At 40.3% G+C, this 27,120-nt stretch overlaps 1 protein-coding gene across 4 annotated transcripts in view; it reads right to left on the bottom strand.

Moving 5' to 3' along the window:
* The window catches only part of CREB5 (cAMP responsive element binding protein 5), a 256,757-nt gene that overhangs the window by 170,065 nt on the left and 59,572 nt on the right, over positions 1–27,120 (bottom strand). For all 4 annotated transcript variants that reach the window (XM_074574925.1, XM_074574926.1, XM_074574923.1 and 1 more), the window contains one exon: positions 452–624. In XM_074574925.1, coding sequence (XP_074431026.1) covers positions 452–624 — 173 coding nt within the window. The remainder of the gene's footprint in view (positions 1–451; positions 625–27,120) is intronic.

Below are 27,120 nucleotides of genomic sequence, written 5' to 3'. Positions count from 1 at the left end.
TAGCCCAATGCCACTGAGCACCCAGAATTCCCGTTGAAGGAAGTGAACGGATCAGCTTCAGAAATACTCTGTCTTTCTTCCCAGAGCAGTTATAGAAACAATATGAACTTTGAATGTAAGCAGATAAAAACAAACAAACAAACAAAAAAAACTGGACGGAGAAAGCAGGACTCCCCTGCAAGTACGGCATTCTGCCCCTTTTGAACCACAGTGCCAGGTCTGGAGTGGATGCAGTAACCTGGCCATTTCCCCACAGTCTGCAACACATATTGCGGGGGTCCTTGCCACACGTTGGCAGGATCAAGTGCAAACTCCCTAACCTCAAGAACCACGAGGACAACATCTGGTCCTGCATGCAGCTGAACCTTAAGAACCACAAGGACACCATCTGGTCCTGCATGCAGCTGCTGGAGCCAGAGAACTGGAGAAATGAGAAAATGGAAAGACTCACCCAATCTGTCGATTTGTGGAAGGTGCTTGTGTAATGACCGAACTGGACTGTGGAGATGGCATGGCTTGTTGAATCACAACGCTGGTGTCGTGGTTTGGCATCCTTGTATTTGTCAGCTGGTGAGATCCAGGTCCCGCCATTGCTCCTCCAACTGTGTTATGCATGGAGATATTCTGCAAAAATAAGGGAAATGGGAGATGGTGGAGGAAAATGAAAAAGAAATATCTTGCTTTTCCATTCTATAGGAATACAATTAGAAATCTGAAAGTATCAACAATATGAAAAGTTACTGGCTTCTAGTAAATCCCAAGTCAATAGATCTCGTAACCAACAACAATAAAGAAATGAAAAATAACTATTTACTTTTACAGGACAATATAAATGGAAAAATAACCGCAAGCTGACTAATCACTCTTCTGTGATTCTGACTCGTGATTTATAATGGGGATATTTAGCGCATATTCTCCTAACTGAACAGGATATATATTTTGTTTGAAAATGACTTCTGTGGTGAGTGCACGGCACCTTGATTTACTACATGGGTTGTTTACTGTGTACTAGGTCTGCTTAGACTGACAAGCAAATCAAGTTTTATAGTCCCGAAGTAACAAACAGTACATGGTACGTCACGAAACAGCCATTTCTATTAGACTGCATATATTTTGCAGAGCAATAATATCCCAGAAGCCTAGAATAATAGCACTGTATTTGCACATATATAACCTTTGCTTCAGGTAACTTGGAGCCCTTAAAAGGTTCTTCCAAAAAAAAAGAAAAAAGTTCACAGATAATTCACATCCACAGAGCAAACAAGCCACAGAAGATAATGATACTACTAAGGAAGTCACCATGGAATAAAACTTCTCTCCTGTTATGCCTGAACACACAATACATGCTGCTGCTAAACCGCAGGGTTTGACTTGGCCCGCGTTTAAAAACAAACAAAACTCTCAAGCCAGAGATAACCCACAGTGTATACATACGAAAAATACGGTAACCTTGAAAGCATTATTTTGCCTATCAGGCATCAAACTGTGAATTGTTAGCAGTAAGAGGAAAAAGAAACTTTCCATTGTCACCTCGTACTAGACTGAGGAAAAGAGGGGAAAAAAAAAATAAAAAAATCTTTACACACATGCTCTGCCACCAAGACTCACATAAAGCATCTTCCTGACCACTGCAATACTCAGGATTGAAAACTAAAGTTACATTTCATTCAAAATTCCAATTTATAAGCTAATTTGTCTAGGAAACGCATAAAAAACGCAGCATGATGATAGATAAAGCTGGTGAGAAAGGAAACTCAGAGCTCTGATCAAATGTGGAGGACAGGACAGGCAGACATCATACTGAATCCCAGACCTAAAAGAAAGATTGAATTCTGAACCAAAACAAGAATAAACCCCTTGTATTACATTCCTTGTGAAAAAGAAGCCAATAATTTGAGGATCCACATTGAAGGCCTTAGCTGTTATCCCCCTATCTCCCAGTTCTTATATATTTCAGGTGATTTCCCAGGCTACTGTGGACACAGGCATCTCTCTGTTTCTTTTACAGGAGTTGTTCCAGTCTTCATAAACACGTAAAGACACAGAGGTGCTGCTGACAGCCACATGGTTAGACCACTCACCCAGTATGAAGACAACCCAGCTCTGAGTTCCTCTTCCAGAAAATTACTTACACAGTATGAATCAGGTCCAGCAGCTCCAGTGTTCACTGAGGAGCATGGATTGCATGAAGAAGCCGGACCAAGGACTTTAACTGTAATTTTTCATAGCCCACTAGTATGTCATGACCACTAGGCAACAAGAGAGAATAACCTTAGATATATGGAGTCTTTTCCAAAAGAAGTTCTCCCTCATCTACCACATTCCTATTAAAATATTGCTTCTTCAACGGATTAGTGTTTTCTGATGAAAAACCTGTTCTGTTTAAAAAATAACTAAATAAAACCAGCCAAATCTAGTTCAGCATTCAAAACTGCACTCACTTTTTGGATCATTACAAGGTTTTGCAAAACCAGGTCTAATATCTAACCATCTGCAAGTAAATCTTTTAGCACTATCACTTCCTAAAGCCTCCCCTTTATATTGTGTGTGTTTCAATTAAAACCTATCAATATGCCATATTTAATTTTTTCAAAGTTCACCCTCATTTAATTTCTCCTTTACACTGCCCTCCAGTTTCTGAATCCTTCCATATATTTCTGTATTGCCTGTTTGCTTTTCAGTAGTATGTTTATTAGAGTAACTATTAAATTGCAAGACAGGTATACAGTACGTGTACCTCTGGGTTCACAGGGGAGCAACCAAGAAGAAAGCCATCAGTCACTCACAAGGAGTTTCCTCTGCAGTGCTGCACAACTGCCCCTTGCCGCTTCCAGCACAGATCTGCCTGCACACGCCTGCCTTGCTTCCAAGGAGGGCTGCCTGCACGAAGCCAGAGCATTGGCATGTAACTGCCCAGGATTCAGAAAGCCTTTCTCTAGATTACAGGCTCCACAGAATTCCAAGAGCTACAGAACACTGATCTGCTACGTGGGAGGATCTTTAAAGGAAACGTGGATGGTGCCATGAGTCCATGAGGCCTGGGAAGGGACAGGATGTAAACCCATGATGAACTTCACACAAGTGGTACCCCAGCACTTGCCCAGATTTTGACTGGATTTTGTTGTAACGTGGCAGGGCAGAACTTAAAGATTTTATATCAGATGCCTGTGCTCCTAGATTCAGTATTTCTATTTTCTTCTCCTTCTGTTTCCCTTGTCTCCTATAATACCTCTCTAAGGTGCAACTGGTATGAATTACGATAGCTATGAAAAATTTTGTTTGCACATAAGACATTGTAATTGCTAGCTTACACGCATAAACTTGTAACGCTGTTTCAAAAGTTTTAACAATTTCCAATAAACTGTATCTTTTGAATATGTGATGCATGGAAAGCAAAAATAGAATGAAAACATGTCAATGCACCCAGATGTCCGTTCTTCTCAGTAACACAAGTGCTGTTGTTGGGCAGGTTGTGTATACCTTTGTACTGTGCTGCCAAGAGAAAGCTTAAGATTTCCCAGCAAAATGTCAAACTCAGCATGACTCTCACATTCATAAGAAAAGGATGTGGCAATATCAGAATAATTTACATCAGTGAGATGCCTGTGAATTTACAGAGAAGTTCAAGCAAGTTCATACTTAAATGACAATGCCTGTGCTTTGAAAGATAGCAGGAAGGTAACGCACAACAGATCTGACACTAAGCCTATGTGATTTAGTCACATGCATCATGACATGCAGAATACCTCTGTATCACCAGCACAGCAAGATTAGACTCGTTGCATATGTGATGCAGACGGTCTTCAGAACTCCCAAAATGGCCTTGCTGTGTTGAGCTCCGCACCTGATTCTGAATGGATCTGGATAGAATATTAATGAGCTCCTTGCAGACAAGACTTTGGGCCCTTCTAGAAACAGGACAAATTCAGCAACATATAGTTGAGTTGTTCTTTGGCTAGGCTGCTTCCAGCTTTACTCTTAAGGAGTTCTGCCTGCTCTTCCATCAAGGATCCATGAAGAACATCTCACTTTGACTCCCCTTTTCACTCTCCTCCAGCTCTTAAGCCGATGGTTAAGATTAATTGGTACTAGGTGGGGAGCTCCCAGCACTCCAACTCAGAGAGCAATGATGCAGACAGAGCTCTCCCTCTGCTTTTAACGCTCCCAAGACCTGCCCATACTCTGAGAGAGTATGACACACACTCAGAGTTTTCTCAGAGATCTTCACAACTGTCCTTCAGCATTAGAAGAGGGCATACGAGCTCATTGTTATTATTATCCATTTTATTAAATTGAACGTAAATGTTCACACAGGGAACAGGCCACCAGCATGCCAGGACCTGTAGAGACATGAAAGACATCCCCTGCCCTTAACATTCATTTAATGAATCTTAATTAAGATCCAATAAATTAAGAGACATTTATCTCCTCTAGGACTAAGTTTCATCCTCACCAAAGTTCCCAGTCACTCCCACTGAAGCAGAAACTAGGATTATAACATTGAAGAGCTTTTATAGAAATGCAACCTTTGTCCATGCGCTCATACTGTACTCTCCAGCGGTATTTAACATTCAAACAGAAAAAATAAAAAACAAGAAGCCATATCCACAAACCACTTTTAAATCAACATGCTCATTCTCAACCTTTCCAGCTGCCAGAGGAAAGGGAATAGATCATCATCAGCTTGACTTCTCCCCAGTTACACTGTATTCCCCATTTTAGCTTCAGACTTTGAAGAAAACGTTTGAGCATTTTTCTCCCACATGCAACCATTTAACGTTGGATAGGCAACACACTTCTTTTTTCTAAAAGCTAAAAACTTCTTGAAGTCATGCTTCCATGTTCTGGTGGAGAGGATTACACATCACTCCGCAAGAACACACACCCTGTTGGCACGCACAACAGAGAAATGACGGCTCCACAGACACAGGCGAAATACACCCCGCGTCTCCAGGCAGTCACCATTTCCACTAAACCCCGGTTCTTCCAGAGAAACACCCATCCATGTCACACGGCACCACCTGTGTCACACATCTCCATCTACTGAAGGCAAAGGATGAAGAACGTGGATACATCCTTTACCATCCAGTATAATATTCTGAGTATCAAACAGACTGTGTTTGTGGTTTTAAACCATAGGAGCTAGTTTCTGAACCAAAGCCAGCTTATATTTTCCTACTATTCTTTTTCAGCTGTGAGGTTTAATGAAAATTGCAAATACTAGTTTTATACAAACTGAAGACTCATTCAGGATTGTTCAGAGTGAGCTTTCAGATCAACAGAGCTGTCACCTACAACCAGTTGTATGTAAATGTATTTTGCAGATTATTATATAAATTCTAAAGTCAGAAGGTATTTGCCATTAAAAAATGACAGAAAAATCCAATTCGTCTAAAACAGACAAAGCACTTTTTTTGCATTTTTTTCTGTTTTCTGCAAAAAATCATTTAACGATGCTTTCCCAAACAGCAACTTTAAATATTTTTCAAATAATTCAAGAAAAAAGGCATTAACTTAAAAAAAAATAGAAATCAAATATACAGCAATATTTTAGAACTTATATAGCCTGGCCTCTCAATTAATATCTTTTAACAAGGATAAATATTCTAAGCTGTCCCACTTTCAAGCATTTTACAGTTTATGGAGAAAGAAAACACATAACCTAAAGTCTTCCAGAAGGCTCTATAGACACAGGATTGAGGGCAACCAAGATACACATTGAAATGGCAGCTACATGTGCCCTTTTAAGAAGCATACAGTAGCATCTTGCCTGATTATGGAGATGGTAACTTCATGATACATATAATGCACACATGAGTGGAAGCCACCAGTGACTCACTCACCCATTGCACACGCTGCTTACACAACCAAACTACCTGCTGCCTTAGAAACTTGGAAGACATTGCCGTAAAGAAAATTATAGACTAAATGTGGCAAATCACGGCAGGCTTCAAAATTATTTTAATCATATACAATCTCCATCAAAATGAATTCTCTCCCACCAGAGAAAAAAAAAAAAATTCATCTCAAAACAAAAGTTATCAAATCTCCCCAGAAAACAGCACCAACTCATTTATCTTCTCATTATTCAGATCAATGTGTAAAGAAAACACCCTCAACACCAGCCCATCACAACTGCTTCATCTCTTACTAGCGTGCAACATCTGAACTGCCATAAGCACGGAACTAAGCGAGCTTGCTGTCCACCCAAAGCCAGCAAACATGGCAGAGGAACTAGGGAAGAAAACGGAGATAAAAAAAAAAAATGAATCAGATTACTAATGCAGTTCGAGGATTACAGGAAAAAGAAAATCTATTACAAAGATTTAATTTTTTTTAAAAAAAAGAAAAAGTTCCATTATGCAAGAGAACGTAAACTTGGTGGAGACTGAAATCAATACTTTTTCTTTTTTTAAACTGTAACATCTGTATAGCTCGAATGAGAAAAAGCACTAAAGCAGAAAAAAAGGACACAGAAAGGAACTGCTGGAAAACGCTGTGTGGTACCATTAAACACGGGGACAAAGCCCTAGGAAGATCTTATTGCAGACTGCTAAAATCTAGCTCCCTTACTAAGCGAGAGGTATGAAGTCACTGAATGAGGCTGACACATAAAAAAATACAGAACTGGTGCCAAAGGATCGATTCCTCAACACATTTCAAAGAAAGGCAAATGCTCACTTAACAGCTACTTGATAAAAACGGCACATTAAAAAGAACCAGCAGGCATGATACATCCCAGAATGCAGAAGGACTCTTCCCTGCCCCCAGGCCCCATCTAACGTCTACCCCTGAACTGGACACAATGCTGGAGACTCAAAAGCCACGAGCAGTACGAGTACATCTGACTTCTTGAACCCCGGGCACCACTGCTCAGTCAAATGTTATCAACCTGATCTTCTTAGGGGTAAAAATGTAAAGAAAAATTAAACCCCTTACTCAAAAATGACAAGTAATGATAGGCAGATGGGGGAAGAAGGGAAACATTACTCTCACTGAAATCATAAAGCTTTGAATCCGTACTTATCAGTCTCGGCCACTGGTTTCCAATTTTTTGGATCACAGACCTCTGTCAACCCTCTGAATTTCTCACAGAGCACTCTGTGCTCTTATCATAAATTGTGTAATTAAGGCAAGATGGTTCCACAGACCAGCTGCAGATGCCTCACCGCAGCTTTGCGACCACCAGCAGTTCACAGACCCAAGTTTAACCATCACCCAAAATCCGCTTCAGAGCACCATGACGAGAATTTCTTGACAAAAAGAGATAACATTTCTAAAGGTATATACAGACTTCAGTAGCCCAAGTCCTTTTTTTTCAAAACGTCTTCAGCCTTTTGGAGCCTTAGCAAACAATTACTGTTAATTAATAGATCGGACTTGTGTTCTGGGGCTGGCGGGAGGCTTGCAAATTTTTTTCCTAAATATGCTGGAGCGTGCAGGGAAACTTCCTATTTGTTTTAAGATAGGATGGACTAGTCTTAAATGTAGATGTGCTAGCTGCTCCTGAAGTGGCACAAACAGAAAAAAAAAACAGAAAAAAACTCATAAATAATCTTTTTATCCTGTTTTCTTTCAATAGCTGTTACTTTGTTATCACAAAGGCTTTCTGAGATACACTGAATGATGCAAATGAAACCTCAGGTCTGCTTATCTCCAGCAGACTGCACGGTGCTGCTAAGAAACCTGGCACAAGGCACAGGACAGACATATGAAGTGCTAAGCCAGGTATAAGCCATCTCAAGGCTGCAGCAGTCACCACCATAACTCGAAGTCCGAAGGGCCCATGTAAGCACTACTAATCCTCTCAAGGCCGCTGCCTGAAGGGTGACAGCCCTGCACAAAATCTCCACAACACAGCTCGCGGCGCGGGAGAACCTTTGACGTGCCTCCACTTGGCCTCTGCCCCTTGGGTTCCCGGAGTGCACCGTCACCTCCTCTGGTCTCTTCCTTGCACCTTCTGGGGAAAACATACGTGAAACTTCTTCCAGGGGCAAGTTAAGCCTCCCTGCCCATCCTCCACTTCGGCTGCTGGTTTGAGCAAATGCTCCGACTCCTCTGATATTGTGAACGAAATGCGGGAGATTTAGAATTTTTGGTCTTTTATCTTAATTTTTGTGACATGATCTAATTACAGACATTCAGTGGTGCCCTCTAATTACCAGTAGAAATGAATACTGAAAGATGACCCTTGTCTTCCACGATTCCCTCCCCTCTTCCCCCACTACCCTCCTCATGCCCTTTTCAGCGTGTCTGTCCAGACTATGCTTTTGACATATGAAGCCTTCTTTACATACACAGTAAGTAATATATGGTGCGTACCAGATGTACCCATGACAAACCATTTACTAGGGGAAAGGAAAAAAGCAATATAAAGCAAATGCAACGAACATATTTTAAAGGAGAAGGAAATTTTGAAAGACTGGTCTCACCAGAGTTTGAAAGGAAATAGCTTCTCTATGGGAAAAGATGACATCAGATTGCATGCTTATGTCTTGAAGTTTCCTACAGATATCTCCTATTTTCCTCAGGGCTGCTTGTTTCATACACAACCACTTGCCCAAGATAGCGATTTAAGCAACATAGCACAAAGGGCTGCTTCTGTTCAAATAAACATCAGTAACACCAAGTGTGCATAGCCCAGTTCGGGTCACTCAGGGTGTTTTGCACTGCTGACACCACACTACGTCCTGCTAATTGGGAGGCTGCAAAACAGGGGAAGCACAACTGGCTGCGTGGCTCTACCCAGTTCTGTCATACTTTATGCAAAAGCCATAAACTGACTATTTCGTTTCTTCCAAGTTGCCTATTGTGACATTTATAAACAGGAACCTGGCAGCATGTCAATGGTGCAAACTGATTTCCTTTTCTAAATACAATTTTAAAAAGCAAATAAACAAGGTTATGCCTGCTAATGAAACATTATATGCCATGCTGGAGCTAGTTTTTCTCAAATGTATTCTCTAGAGCAGATGGAACACCAATAAACACAAAACAACAAACCCTTTTATAAAAAGCATGTTTATAAGAAAATACATTCTCCATAGAACTTTGTCTAAGGAAAAACTGGCTTATATCTGTAATGTTATCTTGGGGACCCAATTATGGTCCCATTAGATTGCTGTAAACAAGGGAGCTTGCTATGAATTTCAAATGGAGAAGGGATAGTGAGAAACTTGAAAAGGAAGAAAAGAGATTTGCTAGTATACTTACTAGGTGTAATTCCTAGAGGCCTCAGTTGAAATCAAGGCCTTATTGTGCTAAAATCTGTATAGACACATTGATGGACTACACTTGCTCGCAAGCCTTAGAGTCCAGAGACAAAGTAAGGAAAGCGGAACGAAAAAAAAAGAGAAAGTGATTTTTGTAGCCAAAAATCAGGACTCAATGGAAGGGATCTTTTTTCCAAGTCCAGTGTCTTAGCCACTATTTTGCATGGTTTCTCGGCATCTAATATTTATATATGAATTCAGAAAACCAGGAAACTTTAAATTAAGAAAAAAAAAAAAGCAAAAATGAAAAAAACAGTATTATAAGCTCTACTCTTCATTTTTTCCAGCACTATAATTTCATTTCTGTAAATCAGACAGAATGCATGTACAAAGTGGGTACTCAAAGAACCTTCTCAAAGTAGGTGCATGTCAACTTTTGCAGGACAAGCAATTAGACGTCCAAAAGCAGCTGCCAGATCTGGAGGCCAGTCAGAGGGTAGTTGAAAACCTGGCTTTCCTTTCTTTATTGTAAGGAGTTTTGTTTTTATCCATCGTGAAACAGAAAGCTGGGAGGGGGGGAAGGCGGCAGCCCTCCAGGAATTGCTTTAAACAAGCCTTTGATACTGCTAACTGAAGGCACTAGGCCTTTCAACATTATGCAAGCCATTTATAATCTGTTACTAGCAAATTCACAGAGACAGGACTTTGGCATTTAAATTTGTTATATTTTATTTAAAGCTTCTTTGAAATCCTCATCATTGATTTCACTGGCGTAAGTTATTGGCATCATGCACGAGTTACAGCAATGGCTGTTTGACTGCATTCAATGACCAGAGCATTTTTTAGACAGAGCAGTTGGTAAAGGAGAGCAAGGATGATAGCAACAAAACAGCCAGTGATTTTCCATTCAGGCAGTTTCAAGCAGAAAACCAGCAGGCTTAACTTTTCTGCTAAGAAGTCAAGTGGAAACGCTGCTACCCTGGTAATAAAATGGATCTCCTAAATATTCTTTTAATCCCACCTCACTGTATCAGTTATGTTGGGCCAGGCTGACTAGGACTACATGGGGGATAAAACAAAATGCTGGGAAAAGTCCAGGAGCCAAGGCCAACGGTGGCCTCAAAAAGCACCCAGACAGACCATTTGCTACATACAAGGGACCATAGGTCTAACCAGTGGAGTGGGTTGACAAGCAAAGCGGTAGGAAGTAGTTTTGTCAGTGAAAATCATACAAGGAATACCGAAGCATCAAGCTGAGATCAAGTTAATTCACCAGACCTCCTGGGAAGTAATCCCAAAGGCAAGCATGCAGTTTTGCAGCATCCACAATTGTTTCAATCAATTTTACATTGATGTTTTGGGAGAGGAAAGCTAGCTTAGTCTAGATCTTGGACTGAAAGAATTTAGAGAATGAGGTTCATCTGTTGGAAGCATTCAGACAAAATTGATAATCTTTGTAGCCATAAGAGTTTAAAACGTTAGAGTTTAGGAAGGTAATCAGACTGTGTACACAGAAGGCAAAAAAGTTAAATACACTTGTAGCTAAGAAAAGTTCACTTTCAGTGTGTACAGCAAGGGATAAAGACAAACAGGTATCACAAGAAAGTCTTTTCTGAATCCTCAAAGATGTTTCTGACATTCTGCAGTTTGGTTAAAGAGAAGTACGCCCTTGTCCATGTCTGCCTTGGTTTCAGCGGCAGAAAGGCAGGAAAAAAACACTAAGACTTGGAGAACAAACATGCTTGGAAGAAAGAGAAACCAATAGTAGTCTTCCTGCAAAAAACAGCTGACCGCCCATTGATGAAAGGACGCAACTGTCTAAAAGCACAGCTTGCTGGTGACCAATGAAAGAAGAGCTACTGTTAACAGGAAATAAATCAAATAAGCAAACTGGTTTCGAGTTGGGACACAGAGCTTCCCAGGACTGGGACAGCAGAAGAGATCAGAAATAATAACCCCTTGGACTCCAAAGGTGTTCTGCAGGTCAGGTACACCAGGAACTGCATAGCTGTCCTTCTCCTCACTCTGCTACAGATTTACTGCATAACTTTGAGCAAATTACTTCACATTCTTCTGCCTGACATCTAAAACAGGATGAGTATCAACAACTGCAGAGTGCTTGGAAGTGACAAGACATGAATAGCTTTTAGAGACAACACAGTATACCTAGGAAGGCAGTAATATAGTAGTGACAGAGCAGAAGGGTTTTTTGGTAAGAGAACAACTCTACAGAGTCACATGCATTTGAATTTCAACCTCACAGAAATGACAAGAGATCATAACCAAGATACTCTAATTAGTACACAAAAGAGTTATATAATGAATACCGCTAGAAGACTAGCAAAACAAAAGAACAGTTCTTTGGTGACTAGAAAGAGGAAAACAGAGAATGTGTCCATTAGTAAAAGCGAAGGATGACTGCATGCTCAAGTCCAGATAGCATTGTAGGATCTATTCTTCAGAGAAGGGGAGCTCATCCTCAGCAGAAAATTGGACACAATTAAAGCACTCCTGGGTGCGCATCCAAATCTGGGCACTAAAAGTCGCAAGTCATTTTAGAAGAGTCAGGCTATAAACCTTACTGAAGTTACACGGTGGTGGTGGTGGAGGAGGCAGGGAATGATCAATTGTAAAAACAGGACACACGGCTCAGCTTCTTTTCTGACTGGAGTAAACGGAGAGAACAACAAACAAGCCACACTATATTTGATAATGCTACCAGACAACCATCCAGATGTACACGCTTCCAGTCACACTAATTAAATGTGGTGTGGAGCCATCCTGGGGAAATTACGTGCTGTTCCTTTAGAGTACCACACGCTTCTGAAATGGCTCGGGGAGGCCTCATTCCACCTGAGGAGCCACAACACGCATTTTCCTACATAATAAACAATTGGTCCTCCTGTAGTGGTGTGATCCAGCCAGATGGACAACTTTATACAAGGAGGCAAAACATAATTCAGGCAATGGGAAGCAGGAGTTTCAGCTGAGCCATGAACGAAACAGTGCAGGTGTGAATCCTTGAGGAACAACCTAGCTGCACAAGGAGAACTGGTACTCTCAGTGACTGCCCTTCTCCACACAGCAGCTTTTTTAAACCCACCTAACTTACGGTTAGGTTGGAAGTTATTACTACACAAGACTCAAAATACAGCTGCTGTGGAGTCCAGGAATTGCTGTCTGGTTTTTCTTCATCATCAGAAGACCACGGAAAGGATTGGGCTTTGGAAATCCATTGGATCACACTGTCTAAACACAAGGAAATAGGTTTTCCAGTAAGATAGTGCTCTGAAGGTGATTCTCTGCATGTTTTAGTCTGTCTGCCAGTTCTCTAGGAAAATTACAGTGGCAACTCCTGGTCACAGACAGTATTTTACAGACTTAAGCTGAAGATAGCTGCTAAATAGCATAACCTTCAGCATTCCTGGTGATCCGTATATAGGAAAGGCAATGCAACCCGTGTGTGATATTCTGAAAGCCATTTCCCAAACATCTCATAACTGAATGCTTGAACTCATTTCAAATACTTGGCACAAATTGTCCTATTTGAGATCAAAGGCTAAAAAGCCAGTGCTGTTTGTGACTCAGCGTAAGGTCTCCTTCAAAACACGGGGCACCATCTCACATTTCTGACACACAGTTGTGAATGAGTTTGCAAAGCTGAATTCAGTGAGTCTGGATTGCTAAAGCTGGCCCAGAATTTTGCCCAGAGTTTCATACTTTCAAAAAAAGCTGGTAAGTTTGTCTGGATTTACTAATTATTTCCCATATAGTAAGACCAGAAATTTTAATCCTCCCAACAAGATTTATTAGGTATTGTCAGGGATGCGCATGTAAGTTTAGCATTCAGAGAAAAGCTATTCAACAAAGAAAGAGAGAGAAAGAGAGAGAAAGAGAGAGAAAGAGAGAGAAAGAGAGAGAAAGAGAGAGAAAGAGAAAAAAAAAGATGTAAACTCAATGAGATTCAAGGCAAAAAAAATGAATGAAGATTTGTGTGATACTAAAGAATATTCTTTGTTCTTTGAGATTATTTGCTTTAAGGCAGCAATATGATAGTCTGAATTTTAATAAGATATGGTAAAGAGCCTGTGATGTAGGGAGGCCAAAATGATTACTCTTTCTTCAAAAAGGACAGACAACGTACTACCCTACAATACTTGGTCTGTCTCTTCTTACAGTAAACATTGCTAATGCTCCTGGAGAGGGGCTGACCTTGCCAGCCAATTACATTATGCTAATTTGTCTGTTACTATAACTCCTACAGAGGCATTCACAGCTCAAAGCAGGACAGAGATTTATATTGTCTCTTCCAAGCTGCAGACTATGGACGTTAATCTCTCTCTCCCCCTCTCTTCCCCTCCGGTTACAAGTCTACATGGCAATATCTACAGGCAGCGCCACTGCACATTCAAAGCGACAGTTATTGCCAGCTTTATTCAACTTAAAAGACAAGCCGTTGTCCTACCTTGCCCTTTTAATAACTGTCACTCTATCTAAGAAAGCATACGCTTGGCAACAGCTGTTTTCCTATGAAAACATATGGTTTCTTATATGCTTTTGAAAACACCACAGGAATGTATTTGCTTGCTAGATGCTAGTGCCATGTCACTATATCAAGCAACAAAAAAAATCATCGAAAGGAACTGCAATACGTTTTCTATGTTACACTCATGTATTACAAAAATACGTATTGTTTTAAAGCAACAAAAAATCATCCAGCTGAAAAGATTCAATGTTAAAATAAGGTTCATAATTTAGGAGTTATGTGCACTACAGTATTACTTAAAGATGCGATCAAAACCTTGGTCTTCTACAAACATGTAGCCAATATGATGCTTCATGCAGGCAGTTTACAGTCCATATTGTGTCATGGAGAAAAAAAATGTCTCACGAGATGTGGCTCTTCTAACTTCTGGAAAGATCAGAAGCTTCCCTAACATCTTTCAGTTGAGATATGATAAACAGAGTATCAAAAACAATTGAGTCACCTCAGTTTATAATAAACTACCGTCCATCAAGTAAACCACAGTAATGACCTTTACATGCTTCTCTCCCTCCATCCATAATATTTAGGGCAAGCTGAGTATTCGCATGGCCAGTCGCACGTCAGAGAAGATAAAAAGAAGCAAACTTGTTTGGCTACTTTAACTCAGATGTGCTCAGTCTAGGGCCAGGCTACCCTGAAAGCTAAATATTTTGGTAAATAAAAGTTCTGGGTGTGGTTTTGAAACTGATTTCAACATCACTGACATAAAAACACAAAAAGTTTTCAAAGTGTTAAGACGACACTTAGGGAAGTTACAGGTCATCAGGAAAACAAGAAAAAAACAAAAACGTGGCTTACGAGAAGGTCTTACAGAAATTTCCCATTGGCTCTAAAAATAATTCCACTGGGATGTTTGCAGAAAAGAGAGAACGAGAGAACGAGAGAACGAGAGAACGAGAGAACGAGAGAACGAGAGAACGAGAGAAAGAGAGAAAGAGAGAAAGAGAGAAAGAGAATTATATTCAATCCAGTTTATGCTCTAGGATCAACATTATCAAGAAAACCACCCAAACTTTACTGCAAGAGCTTCTGAACATACCAGCATTTCTAGGTGGTATTACAGTACTTCTCATAGAACTTCAAAATTTTTACACCTGTGTCTTTATGGCAGTTAAACACAGGGTCACACAAAAAAAAAACCCCAAACCCCGTCACACTGGAACGTTAGTGTTTTATTACCTATTAACAGTGAGAGGGCACACACAGAAGTCCACACAAATCTGTATCCCTGACTTTACTATTTCCAGCAGATCATGTTGCACTACAGCCTGCAGTTAATGCCCTGAGCCACAGCCTGACTTTTAAGAAGGTGCTTAAGCACGTGGTGCACAGAGGTCAGGAAAGCTGATGAACAGCAAGAACTGGTGAAACTCCCGTGACAGCTCGAAGTATGGCCCTCAGGCATCTGGTCGGCCCCTTTCCATGGGTTATGATTCTGTCCACACAGTTTCGGAAAGGTAACACTTGCCTGGTGGGCACATATGCCACTATGAGGATCCAGCATTTTGCAACCTATTGGCAAATGTGCCATAAACCCGTACTGACCCCTGGCTTTTCACCTTCTTTCTAAAAGTAAGCAGCAACTGAAGACTTAATAAGATGCCTGGGCAGAGGAGACATAAGAAAACAAGTTGATTCCTTGTGCAACTGTTCCTGCCACTGAGGATCTGATGCACCAGGGGCAAACCTACAAAGCCTTTGGAGAAGATTAATACAGGATGTTTCTCTTGGAACATAGGAACTGTATTATCACTGAAAGTGATATAAGCCAAGGGAGGGAATGGAAAGATACCCTCATCTGAAAAAAAAGATGCTTTGCAGTTAGCAAATAGAGGTATAACCTCATCAGCCTGGTTAGACACCACCAAGAAATTATGAAAACAACTTTCAATACCAGCTTCTTAACAGGACACAGTGCTCTCAAGACCAGAAGATAACCGGGAGCACCTTTTGCTCTCTCTTTCAAGCTCAGATGAATAGCAAGGTTAAAAAGCAAAGAGCCTAGGTAATGGAGGCAAACATCAGATCTGCAATCTACAAGACAGAAGGATTCACCACGAAATCAGATTCACTTCCTCTTCTGTACACTAAAGACTCAGCAGGAAGGAAGGAAAAAAAAAAAAAGGTACAGCCTGCCATTCAGAGGTTTTATATTCTGCCAAAAACAACGGTAATGTGTTCCCATTTCACTTCAATTTGTAATCTGTAACTCCAGTTCTTCACTAGAAAAGGAAGAAGAAAAGGTTGCTTTACAAACACATGTCCAGTCTTTCCGAATGCATCAAATAGTTTTGTGTGATAACAGGTATTTTCATAAGGCACAACAGTATGAGAGGACTTAAATGTACATATAACAAAACTGAAACCAACTGCTTAAGATATCATTCATCACACAGCATGTAAAAAATTAATTAAAATATTTGTAAAATGATACTGTTCACCTACATTTCTCTTCAGAATAAGAACTGGCTTTTCCATGAAGCCAGTTAATTTGCTGGTAATGATCAACACGTGATATATTTCTGAAGTCTCCAAAATTTAATTTTCTACTCATTTTCCAGCTGATGAACAAAAGGAAACTGCTCTTCCTGCATAATTAACTTAGCTTATACTCCTATCATGAACAGTCTATACAAGGCGATATCTGTACTATCCATATGACAGTCTCATCTGACGTTGCTATGCATGCAGGCAAAAATCACACTCCAACAACTCCAGCAAAACTGACCTCATGCTAGAGGTGACCTAAGATTACCTCGTTTAAGATACAGATATCCTCTGTATCAAGCAACATTTTCAAAAGATGTAGTAAAAGGAGAGTGCACTATAAAAATATTTTTAAACTGGAGCTTTCCAATCAGTTCGATGGGTTTACATGAGCGAATCTGGTCCCTTTTTGAAGTTTTAAAAATTTCTCCATTGCAAGTATAACTTCTGGTTATCTCTTTATTAACTATAACTGGCAGAAGTTTATCTGCTTGACAGGAGAGAGAAGGAGCATTTAAAATTACCAGAGTACCACATTGCTTTACATCCTAAAAGGGGTGAGGGTGTCTTGCTGGCATGGAAGTCAAAGTGACAGGGATCTGATCCAGACAACATCTGTACAGAAAGCACATTAGGTTCCTTAGCTGCTCAGCTCTTTCACACTGTATTAATAGTCCTTGAATTCATCAACTCTGGAACAAGCAGAGATTTTTTTCTTTTCTTGGAAAAACATGCTGTGGTATTAGGCTAGTAATTTAATCTTGTTGGCAATATAATAGTTATGGTATAATCCCTCATGTTATAAAAGTAATTGCCATAATCATAACCTACATTGAATTATTTCTTTTGCTACAGTGCGGCTGCAGCGGTTTCCCACTCCCAACCTGCCGTCCTATCGCTGCGGAGACAAGAAAGGGCAGAAAGCAGAGCTCACAAAACACTACTACAGCCCATCCCTCTCTCCCTTGCCTAATAGCAAGTGACTCCCCATCCCAGTTAATAAAGAGCTCCTTGTCCCTCCATTATGCAGTGTAATCTTTAAAAGATTACATTCTCATTTGGGAATGAGCCAAGAGCCAGTGGGAAATTCTCTAGTAAATTGGATAGGGAGACAACAATATGAAGGGCAGCTGGATGGGAGCACATTTTTTTCAGGGCATTCCTGTTCCTGGGGCCCTCCGGCATTGTTCGAAGTCCTGCAGTCTCGGCTCTTTTCACTGCTCTGTTGTCAGGATAATGCAATTCAAGAAGAAGGGGACACAGATTAGCTGGTTTGAAGATGGAATGTGAGGAAGTGAAGACTGAAAAGCAGTAGTAAGAAAAGAAGGGGAAAGCCCAATTATATTTTTAAGACTTACCACCTTACGTAAAAACAAGGGAAGAGCACTTTGTTTTAAAACACTGTACTAAGTTTATCAACTACAATAGTCAAATATGTGTTTTTCCTTCCCCGACTGTCATCAAGAAGGCTATTTGAGCACTCCATCACTAATAGCATATTAAAGTAGTATTTTGAAAGGCACGTTTCCCTCACTGCCCATTTCCCCTTGCCTGCACCTTCCAACAGATGCATTTGCTCTGTGGAACTTACTTTCCACCCCACCCTACCTGTGATCCAGGATGGAGAAAACCAAAACAACACCGGGCAGGCAGCTCTACCCCATTTATTCCTGCACACAGAAGGGTGCAAGTGAAGGAGAAAAGCAACTGGATTTTTTTGGGTTGGTTGGTTTTTTCTTCCATTTTTATTGTTCTTTAAAAGTACTTTCTCAAGAAGTCACACAAATTTATGTATACAGAAGACTGGATAGGTGCCTCATGTTTACTTGGTCAATAATGGCATACATATACTACCATCTTAGCACCACTTTTTGTTAGAAAGTACAGAAATCTCAGGGGGGGGAAAATGAAAAAAGCTATAACAAATTAACTTTTTTTTAAAGTAACAGATCTTTTTTATTCATCCAGAAAAATAAGTTTTTAATCATAACATGAAATTCCAATCATTATTCCTTTTCATGTAACATAATTAAGTAAGTTATTAGGAGGAAGTAAAAAAATAGTTGCCACAGCAGGGTATCGGAAAGATTGTTTTTACCCTTAAATTGCTGTTCAACCAACTACAACTTTCTTCACCTGCAAGACTCAAGTAACAACGGTTACCTATAGTCCATGGGAGGCAGTAGTTAAAATACATTAAAATAGAGGATTGTTTGCAATTTAAGATCTTAGTGTTGGGAAGTCCTGATTCAGCAAACTATCTCTATTCAGCAAACCTCTACACACATGCTTGAAGTTAACCACATGTTTAAGAGCTATTGAAGTACACGGACTTTGGCCCCATTTCAGAAAAATCGGTTATATACACATTTAACTGGCTGAGATGGATGAAGCAAAGAAAAGAAATCGGGATAAGAGAACTGTACCTGAAAAAGATTCCAGCCAAACAATAATCCACAAAATAAGAACTTATGTGCAGAGGTGTAATACACTTAATAGCTTTCCTGGTTTTCCTGAAATATATATGTTGGCATTTACACTTGCATGACTTTAGTGTATTGAAAAAAAAAATAAATAGCATAAATGGGAGAGAACTATGGTAACTACTTGTCATTAGAGAAACAGGCCTTACCATAGATCTATACATCCCAAGCAAGATACACGTAAATCTCAGAGATAAGAAATGGAGTGTGATGAGAGAAAGAATATTTTATAAAGACCACTGAAAGCAAAAACGACAGCATCCAGGCTTACTTTCCCTTCCTCTTTTTCAGGGAAAAACTATTCTAATACCTAACACCAACCGAGCATCTCCATCTCTCCTCTTCTCTTGTACAGACACATCCCTTCACATCTCAATTCAACATTAAGCCGAGAAACTAACTCAGTTTCCCTGAAGCAAAGTTTCTTTCTTCTTTTTTTTTTTTCTTTCTTTTTTTTTTTTCTGGGGAGGGCAGTGGGGGGACAGAAAAGGAAATTATATTTTTCACATTCCTCTATCTCTGCTCATCCAATTCTGCTAACAAGTACATCACAGGAATATTTTAATACCCCAGTTCTCAGAAAACAAAAACTGCCTTTTTAATGTCTGCCTCATATAAGTGCTGTTCTTTCTTTCTTTCTTTCTTTCTCGCTTGCTTTCTTTCTCTTTCCTTTGTACAGCCTCACAGTATCACTCAGCTTTCTCCACGTCTGATTAATATTGCTTTTCCTCTTCTTCCATGTGAATGTTCCTTTCCATTTTCCCCACCAAGTCTGACCCGGGAATAAGTCCTTCATATAAGTAAAAGTGAAAGATACTTTTCTTCCTTTCATTCCTTTCTTCCCTTCATCAACCCACACTTTCCCATCATCTCCTTTCTCTCTCCTCTCTATCCCTTACATCAGGGAGGACTCTTCCAACACAAAGAAGGAGGGACTGGCAACTTATCTTATTTTTCTTTCTCCCATGATAGGGAAAGAGCGAGCAGTACTGGGGCAAAAATAAAGTGACAGATAGAAGCACACACAATCCACAGATAGGGCAGCTTTTACCTTTTCTTCCAGGTGCCACTACTGCACCATTTCTTACTGAGAGTGGGGAAGCCAAAAGCCAGCTCCCTTTCCACGCCCACTTTGAATTTCCCTGTCTTGATAAGTCCACAAATAAGGAGATAATACCACCCCCCATCTCAGGTGAGGGAGGAAGAGCAGGAAGAGCAAATCTCTCTTACTGTAGGAGGGGAAGCCACGGTGCCTGCACAGACACATACATACTTTAATCTTTGTCGAGAAGGAGGTGAAATCTACTCAACTAACAACTGTAGAGTACTTTTAGCTTATTGAAAGGTGCTCTGGCATGGAAATCAAGCACCTCCATCATCACGCACATTACACTTACAGGCTACACAGCTTAGAGTTTAACATTAACATGGTTTCTTTTACTGCAGTTCCTCTTGCAGATGTCTTTTATTTAGAAAGGGAATTTCTAGCCTTTAATAAGAAATATTGGAGCAAGCTACAACTAATGAAAAGGGAGAACACAAGGGCTTACATGACAAGCCAACACATTTCCCTAAACATTACATTGTACATTTTTACTGAGACTCACAGAAAAAATCAGCGAGACCTTCAGAAAACAAATTTCCAAATAAAATCTAGCATAAAATCAAAAGAGGCAGTAGTCATTTTCTGGAATTCCACAGAAAGAAAAAAAAAAATACACAAAACTTCTCCAGGCTCACAACAATTTTCCTATCCCCATTAAGCACATTTTTCCATCAAGAAGACTTCTCTAAATAATAGTATGCCACAAATGATCATTAGGCAGGAAAAACGGGTCAGGGGAAGGATAACAAAGATGAAAAGAAAACTGCTGAGAGTTCACCTCTGCTGTTTATTTTGAAGCACACTTAAGATTCGAGTCGGACTATTCTAATTGTATTCAAAGACTTAGTTCTCTAAAGAACATAAACAAAACTAGCAAGGGCCATAAGCCAGAATAAAGCTTTCCTCATAATCATAGAGTAAGGTCAGCTTTTGTTTGTTCTTTCATATGATAATCTCAACTCCTCTGGTTTGATTTTTTTAATTTTTAAAAAAGGAGAAAATGAAGTTTCTTAAGACTAATGGCCTATTTCTGCAAGGGCAGCTTTTTTTAGTCTGCTCACATATTTTCTAGCTTCTTTTGTCTGTGCTTTCCTTATCAAGTATTTTAAAGCTTTTACACCTAATCTAGGTTAGCGTGCTCTGGTTAGCAGCTTGTATCCATTGAAAGGCGAGGCAATAATCCATCTAGGAGGTTTAGGGCATTTTCATAGAACTGATGCAGAGCTGTGTCAATTTTAATGTCATGCCATGGAGAGTGCATGCAGCTCTCTCCACTTTAGAGGATTAAAAGTGACCTCTCTTACCAAAATCAATAAGGGCAGCTTGCTGTGACTAATAGGTTGTAGAAATTCAAAAGAGACGGTTTGTAACACTGAGTTCATTCTCCCCGTGTCTCTCCCCACCCAGCCCCAGACTGGCTGGCAGAGCTGCACTTTGACATGTACATTCACATGGCGAACCCATGTCTGTTCCCTTCCCAGGGACCAGACCGAGCCACACGCAGTTTACTCACACTTCAGGGAAGAAAGCAAGCTGATATTTATTTGATAAGAGTGGAGTCAGCAACTTCTCTAGAGAAGCATGTGAGAGAGAAACTAAAATACGGAAACGGTTAAAATGTACTCTTTTTTTTTTTTCCTCCCCAGTATGTTTTTTTAAAGGCTCTATTTTTACGTATCATCAGGACATCAACAAGTACCCAGATACTTCACATCACTTCATGACCACAGTTTGGTTTTCTTTTTAGTCTCTGAGCAAAGGCTTTTCTCCCTTCAGATCTTTGCCTAGTTGTAATAGGCTAAAAATTTAAATTCCATTAAAGTCAATGGAACTGCCCCAGAGATGTATGAGGCTATACATCCAACTGTAGCGTTCATTAACTGCCATGGCACGTGCTCAGTTGCTCTGGCTTCTTTCTCCTCTCCACTATTCCTTCTGTTACTCCAAAGTACTTCCGATTTAACAGTTAACTTTGGGGGCTTTTAGAAATACAGTAATTTGGTACAGTGCTGGAAATGGGTCATGCCACAGAGTGCACACAACGGGCGTCAACCAAGTTTTCAGTTTTTCAGTTTCACATTTTGTAAGACTTAAGAATACCAGCAACTCAGATCAGCTCTCCTACCTTATGGTGAAAATACCCTTACTCTCATGGATGTCTCTAATTTCCAATTTATTTTGCTTGCAGTACAAATTAAAAATCCTTACCCACGGTTCATGACTTGTGGACATTTTCTCCACATAACAATCACCATCATTGTCTTCATGCCAAAAAAAAAAGACTGCCTTGGGGAAGCAAGGGAGAAAGGGGGTTGAAATGGTGGGAGGAACCCAACTGTAAAGGTTTAGGAGTCCCTACGGAGGTTTATAAATAGACGACTGCCATGTGCAAAACGTGAAAGAAACCCAGTCAGCATAAGAGCAGTTGCTGTTTTGAAATCTTCTAACTACATCCATTTAGGCAGTAGACAGAGTTATAAACAAACAATAAATCAAGAAATTATTAGCATTTGAATTTTGGCAAGATAATAAAATGTGTAGGGGTATAATCAGCAAATAATAGGAAAGATCTGCAAGCGAACCCACCAATTAATGATAAATAGGACTTGGCACGGGATAACTTCACCAATGTGGATCTCATTAGATGGCCGTGGAACCTGTTCCTGCAGCAGCCCTCTCTGAGCGAGGGAAAAGTGAGGTAACCGAAATGTCAGCGTACCCACCCCCTCGCGGCTCTCGGGCTCCAGGATTGTAACCACCTGGGCCAAAATGACAACCTTATGCTGCCGTGAAGGCCATGCCATGGTTCTCCAGTCTTTAACCGATAGGTTTCCTCGTCTCAGCTTTTGGACCTTTGCTCTTCAATTCCATCTCAACAAAGGTGACCAAAAACGCGCAACTTCACTCACTCTGGAGAGCGAGAATCCCTCTCTCCTCTGTTCACCTTGCTTTATTAATGATACCTCTTAAAGAGGGAAATGCCCCCAAGCAAGCGATATCACTTAAACAGATAAATAGTTCGCACACCAGGCAGGGGGAAGGGAGAGGGGGAAGAGACCCTGCCTTATTAGACTAGAAACAGACACACCATATTAATGCAAAGAATCAGCATATGGTTCTAATAGGCTTTCTTAAAATGATTTATCAGCTGTGATTAAGCCCTCGACCAGCATGTCTATCTTCATAAATAAAGTAAAAGTGCACCTTGCTCTGAAATGTATCAGCAGTATCTTATTACCTACCCAACCATATCGGCTGCAGTCCACTCTGGGGAGCATGGAGCTTGTGTTTAATAGCAGAGCATATGCTCTAAAGAGATTGCCAAGATTTAGAGGTTTTACCTAAGAGATAGACTTATAAAAATGCCACTACGGGGAAGCTTTATCCCTTCATCATGTGCCATCCAGTCCATGCTGCTGAAATCTGAACTTGCAACAAGAAAGCTGTGCCATTAAAAACATTCATAGGAAGACCAAGGCAAAACGCACAACTATGCCATGTTGTTGTCAAAGAAACGTCAGAATGAAATCAGACAGGCCTCCTTTTCTTGGGGGTAGCCAAAATATACAAAACACAACAAAAACCCAAACATTACAAGAGGGTGACTCAACTTCTTTGGGACAGAGACAATAAGAATCAGAAGGAAAGTGGACTGTCCTGACTGAGCTCTGCAGGATGATTCATCAGCTGGAATTCAGAAGAACATGGAAGGATTATAGTTAGGGAGGTTTAGCTCAATCAAAAACTTATGCCCTCAAGAACTGTCTTTCTGCATGATATAGGCACTTAATGCTGGAAAAACATTTAGGTCTTCTCTCAGAGCACGAGGACCTAAATCCATAAATCCATCCAAACACAGTCCATTGCTACGGAAGAAGATAAGACAGACCTGCCCGCCAGCAGAAGACAAGATGTTGTAAAGTCAGTGATAAGCCTAAGTTAAAGCCTATTCCTCTGAATATTTTTGCAAGGTCATCTTATGAACTCTGTTGTCTTGACAGCTTTTCCGCACCGTTATGCAGAAAGCGTCCCTTTTGTAAAACAGTTCAGTGTGGGAGTTAAGTGCCTGGACATAGAAATATGCTCAAAACAGGACTCACCAAGTCAAGGGACTACGGTGCCAACTGCAGAATTGTCATAAAAAAATATACCACCCCATGTCTACCATGAAAGCTCCACAAGTTTAGAAAAGCAGTTAAAATACAGCAAGCCTACCCATCTGGAGAGAGGAGGAGAGCATTCTTCCTGTCTTTAGCAACACTGAACAACAGCTGATAAATCTTTAACACACATGGTTTGTGGGATGCCCTATGCTGAGACCGAGGAGATATGGAATCAATCCGAGGCTCTGCCACAGACTTCCTGTGCAATTTTTAGCACGTCACTTGAGCCCAGATCCTTTCTGGTAGCTCACTGATTCGCTCCTGCTTTATTTCAATGAGAGCAAGGCACCAAAATGCCTTTGAAGATGTCTATCAATCTTTTGGGGCCACACTGCTAAAGATATTTAGGAACCAGGAGAGACACAAAGCTGCTTGCTTGGCAGAACAGTGGAGAGGACCCAGCTCCCCTGCAATTCTCACTCCATGTCTGCGATCCCTTCAAGAGCTTGGTGTCACACTACGAGCAAGCTTTGGAAAACCACATCTTCTGGAATCTGTTTTTCCTTAGAAAATAAGAGACAAAGCATTTCCCTTCTCCACAGGAATGCTGCAAAAGTTAATAATTAAGAAAATGGAGGTTTTATAAACCAACAGTGAGCCCATAAAGCAGATCAATAACCTGATGCAATTAATGAATACGAAAACTCTGAATAACGCATTGGGAAAATTCCGATACAGAGTTGTTATGTATCTTTAAAGTACCTTAATGCATCACCCAGAAGAAATGCTATGCTGTGAAGATACTCACATCTTCACACATACAGATGTTAAATTTGAAGTATAGGATCTATTATACTGAAATCTTTGAATCTGGGGTGATATTTTGGACTTAGAACTTAAGAATTTTCAGGTATCACCTTGACAACAGCTTAACTGATTGATAAAGTAACAGCTTGAAGTTATTACAATACCTACAACAACGGTACCCTGGCCTTTAAGCACTACATTAACATAAATCATTCCTAGTCTTATTTTCCGTCTCCTAGAACATACTCACCATATTATAAGATACTCAATCTCAGTGGGAGAATAAGTCATCAAAGGGACCTTTGACTTGAAAAAAAATATGGACATTCTTACACCACGTTTAGGCAAATGCAAAGAGAATGTATATATGTGTATTTATAATTGCATATTTTTTTAAAAAATCAAGATAGCAAGCATTTAAACATAGGTCTTTTCTTCTGCTGTACAGACTGTCAGTCAATGAGTCAAAAGCGCTCTGGGATCAGGCTTATAAGTTTGTTGGTTTGTATGACTTGACGAGTGCAATTCAGCTGTTTCAGAGCACTTGCCTCTGAAATGTCCACCAGCACACTATTCTTTTCAATGACCCCACTGGGGTTTCAGAGTATTCAACAAGAGCAGATCACCGCTGCCGTGATTGCTGTAGAGACAGGGCACACACTCAGAAGCCCTGCTGTTCTGCACCAGCGCGCTCCAGCACTGACAACACCTCCCACAAGACCATGCTTAAGAGAAAATGAACCTGCAGATCTCCTGTCCTGCTGGACAGAAAGCGTATACATGTTCTTGAAACAAGGCTCTGTGCTGCACATTAAGCACGCGAGGGGGAAAGAGTCAGGTGAGTGCACTCCTTGGGAGGGTGGCTGTTTTTCATAAATGGACAGTGTTGAATTTGTAGTCCATCACCACAATGAACCCTTCATCCCTGTTCCTCACTTTCATGCAGTGCATTGCCAACATTACTATATGCATCAATATAGGCCTCAAAAACCCAAACACTTATACAATGTGCTTTATCAACATACAGATTTTTTTCTTGTCATATATGGGTACCGTATTATTTTAATACCACCCTTTCCTGTGTAAGGGGTGCCATTTGCCGCACTGCTAGTTTCAGCCTGTATTGTCAATGCAGGAGTGAATTTTCTGCTTTGATAAAATGAGGGACCAAATTAAAACAAGATATGAAGTCTTTTCTCATATCCAGCCAACACAGCTCTTGCAGCTTGTCCTACTGGGAAAGTCAGAAGCTTTAAAAGTGGCATCTGTTGCAAACAAGCAGCATGTCTCCTAGGGCCTGCTTCTTCCACCACTGACGTGAGCAAACAGGATCAGGCCCTTTTTTGGGAGGTTTGGTCGTTACTTTAAAATAAGCCTCCAAAAAAGAAAAACAGCAGCAAAGCCCACCAAGTTTGTGGCACACAAGAAATGCTTGAACAAGAAAGACATTCTTATTCCATCAAATTTAGGGCTACTGAGTTGGTATTTACCTTTTACCTCCTTGTTGTAATGTAAAACGTTTCCTTTAAAAAAAAAAAATACTTAAATCAAGCAAAACCCATCACACTTTTTTCTTCCTGCATACTTTTTAGAAGACAAAGGGAAAAAAAACTATGGGCCAGGTATACATTGCGTAAAATTTAAACAAGGTGTAGAAACAAAGTGAAATTTTCCACCAAACTACACCTGCCCAAGAGACAGGTTCTATCATTTCCAGCTTGCCTTGAATTAGATCATCCTCCCCATAACTCATAGGCTACAGCACAGAGCTACGACACTCAGAAAATATTTGCCAGAATTCTCTTCTGGAGTTCAGAGAGTCACTGAGTTCAGCACAAAATGGTGAAGCAGTATAAGTTAGACAAGTGCAATTTATTTACCGTCTTATGCTGATAGACAGAAGTCTATCCTGGTGTATACAAGGCAGAAGGAGAACATAGAAGGTACAAAACAAATGTATGCCTTTCAAATATGCATCAGACTGTAGCATCATCCCTTGCTTAACACAACTAAACTGAATGTTCAAGACTTTTTAATCATTCTGTAGACTGAGCCTATTCAACCACCAAATGCCCTGTATTTGTTTTTTGATTGTTTTGGGTTTTTTTCCTTCATTGGACTACTTCAATATGCTGATGCTTTTCTAGCAGTGAGGTGCCTGTGGTGGGATAGTATCCTTGGAACAGGAATATTACGTCACGCAGAGGACTTGTTGGCTGTGGCCTTCCTGAACTGACACTGAACAACTCACATTAAAACCAAGCCGTAGTTGAGAATAACTGTTTCCTTGTCTCATTTGCACAGTTTACATATTATCTTGCAGCACTGAGCACGGGTTAGAAGATTTCAAAATGGCAGGATAAACCTTAGGAATTCT

This window comes from Larus michahellis, chromosome 2 (genome assembly GCF_964199755.1).
Source record: "Larus michahellis chromosome 2, bLarMic1.1, whole genome shotgun sequence".
Classification (NCBI taxonomy): domain Eukaryota; kingdom Metazoa; phylum Chordata; class Aves; order Charadriiformes; family Laridae; genus Larus; species Larus michahellis.
The sequence above is the reverse complement of the archived record's forward strand: the minus strand, read 5'-3'. Positions and strand labels throughout refer to the sequence as shown.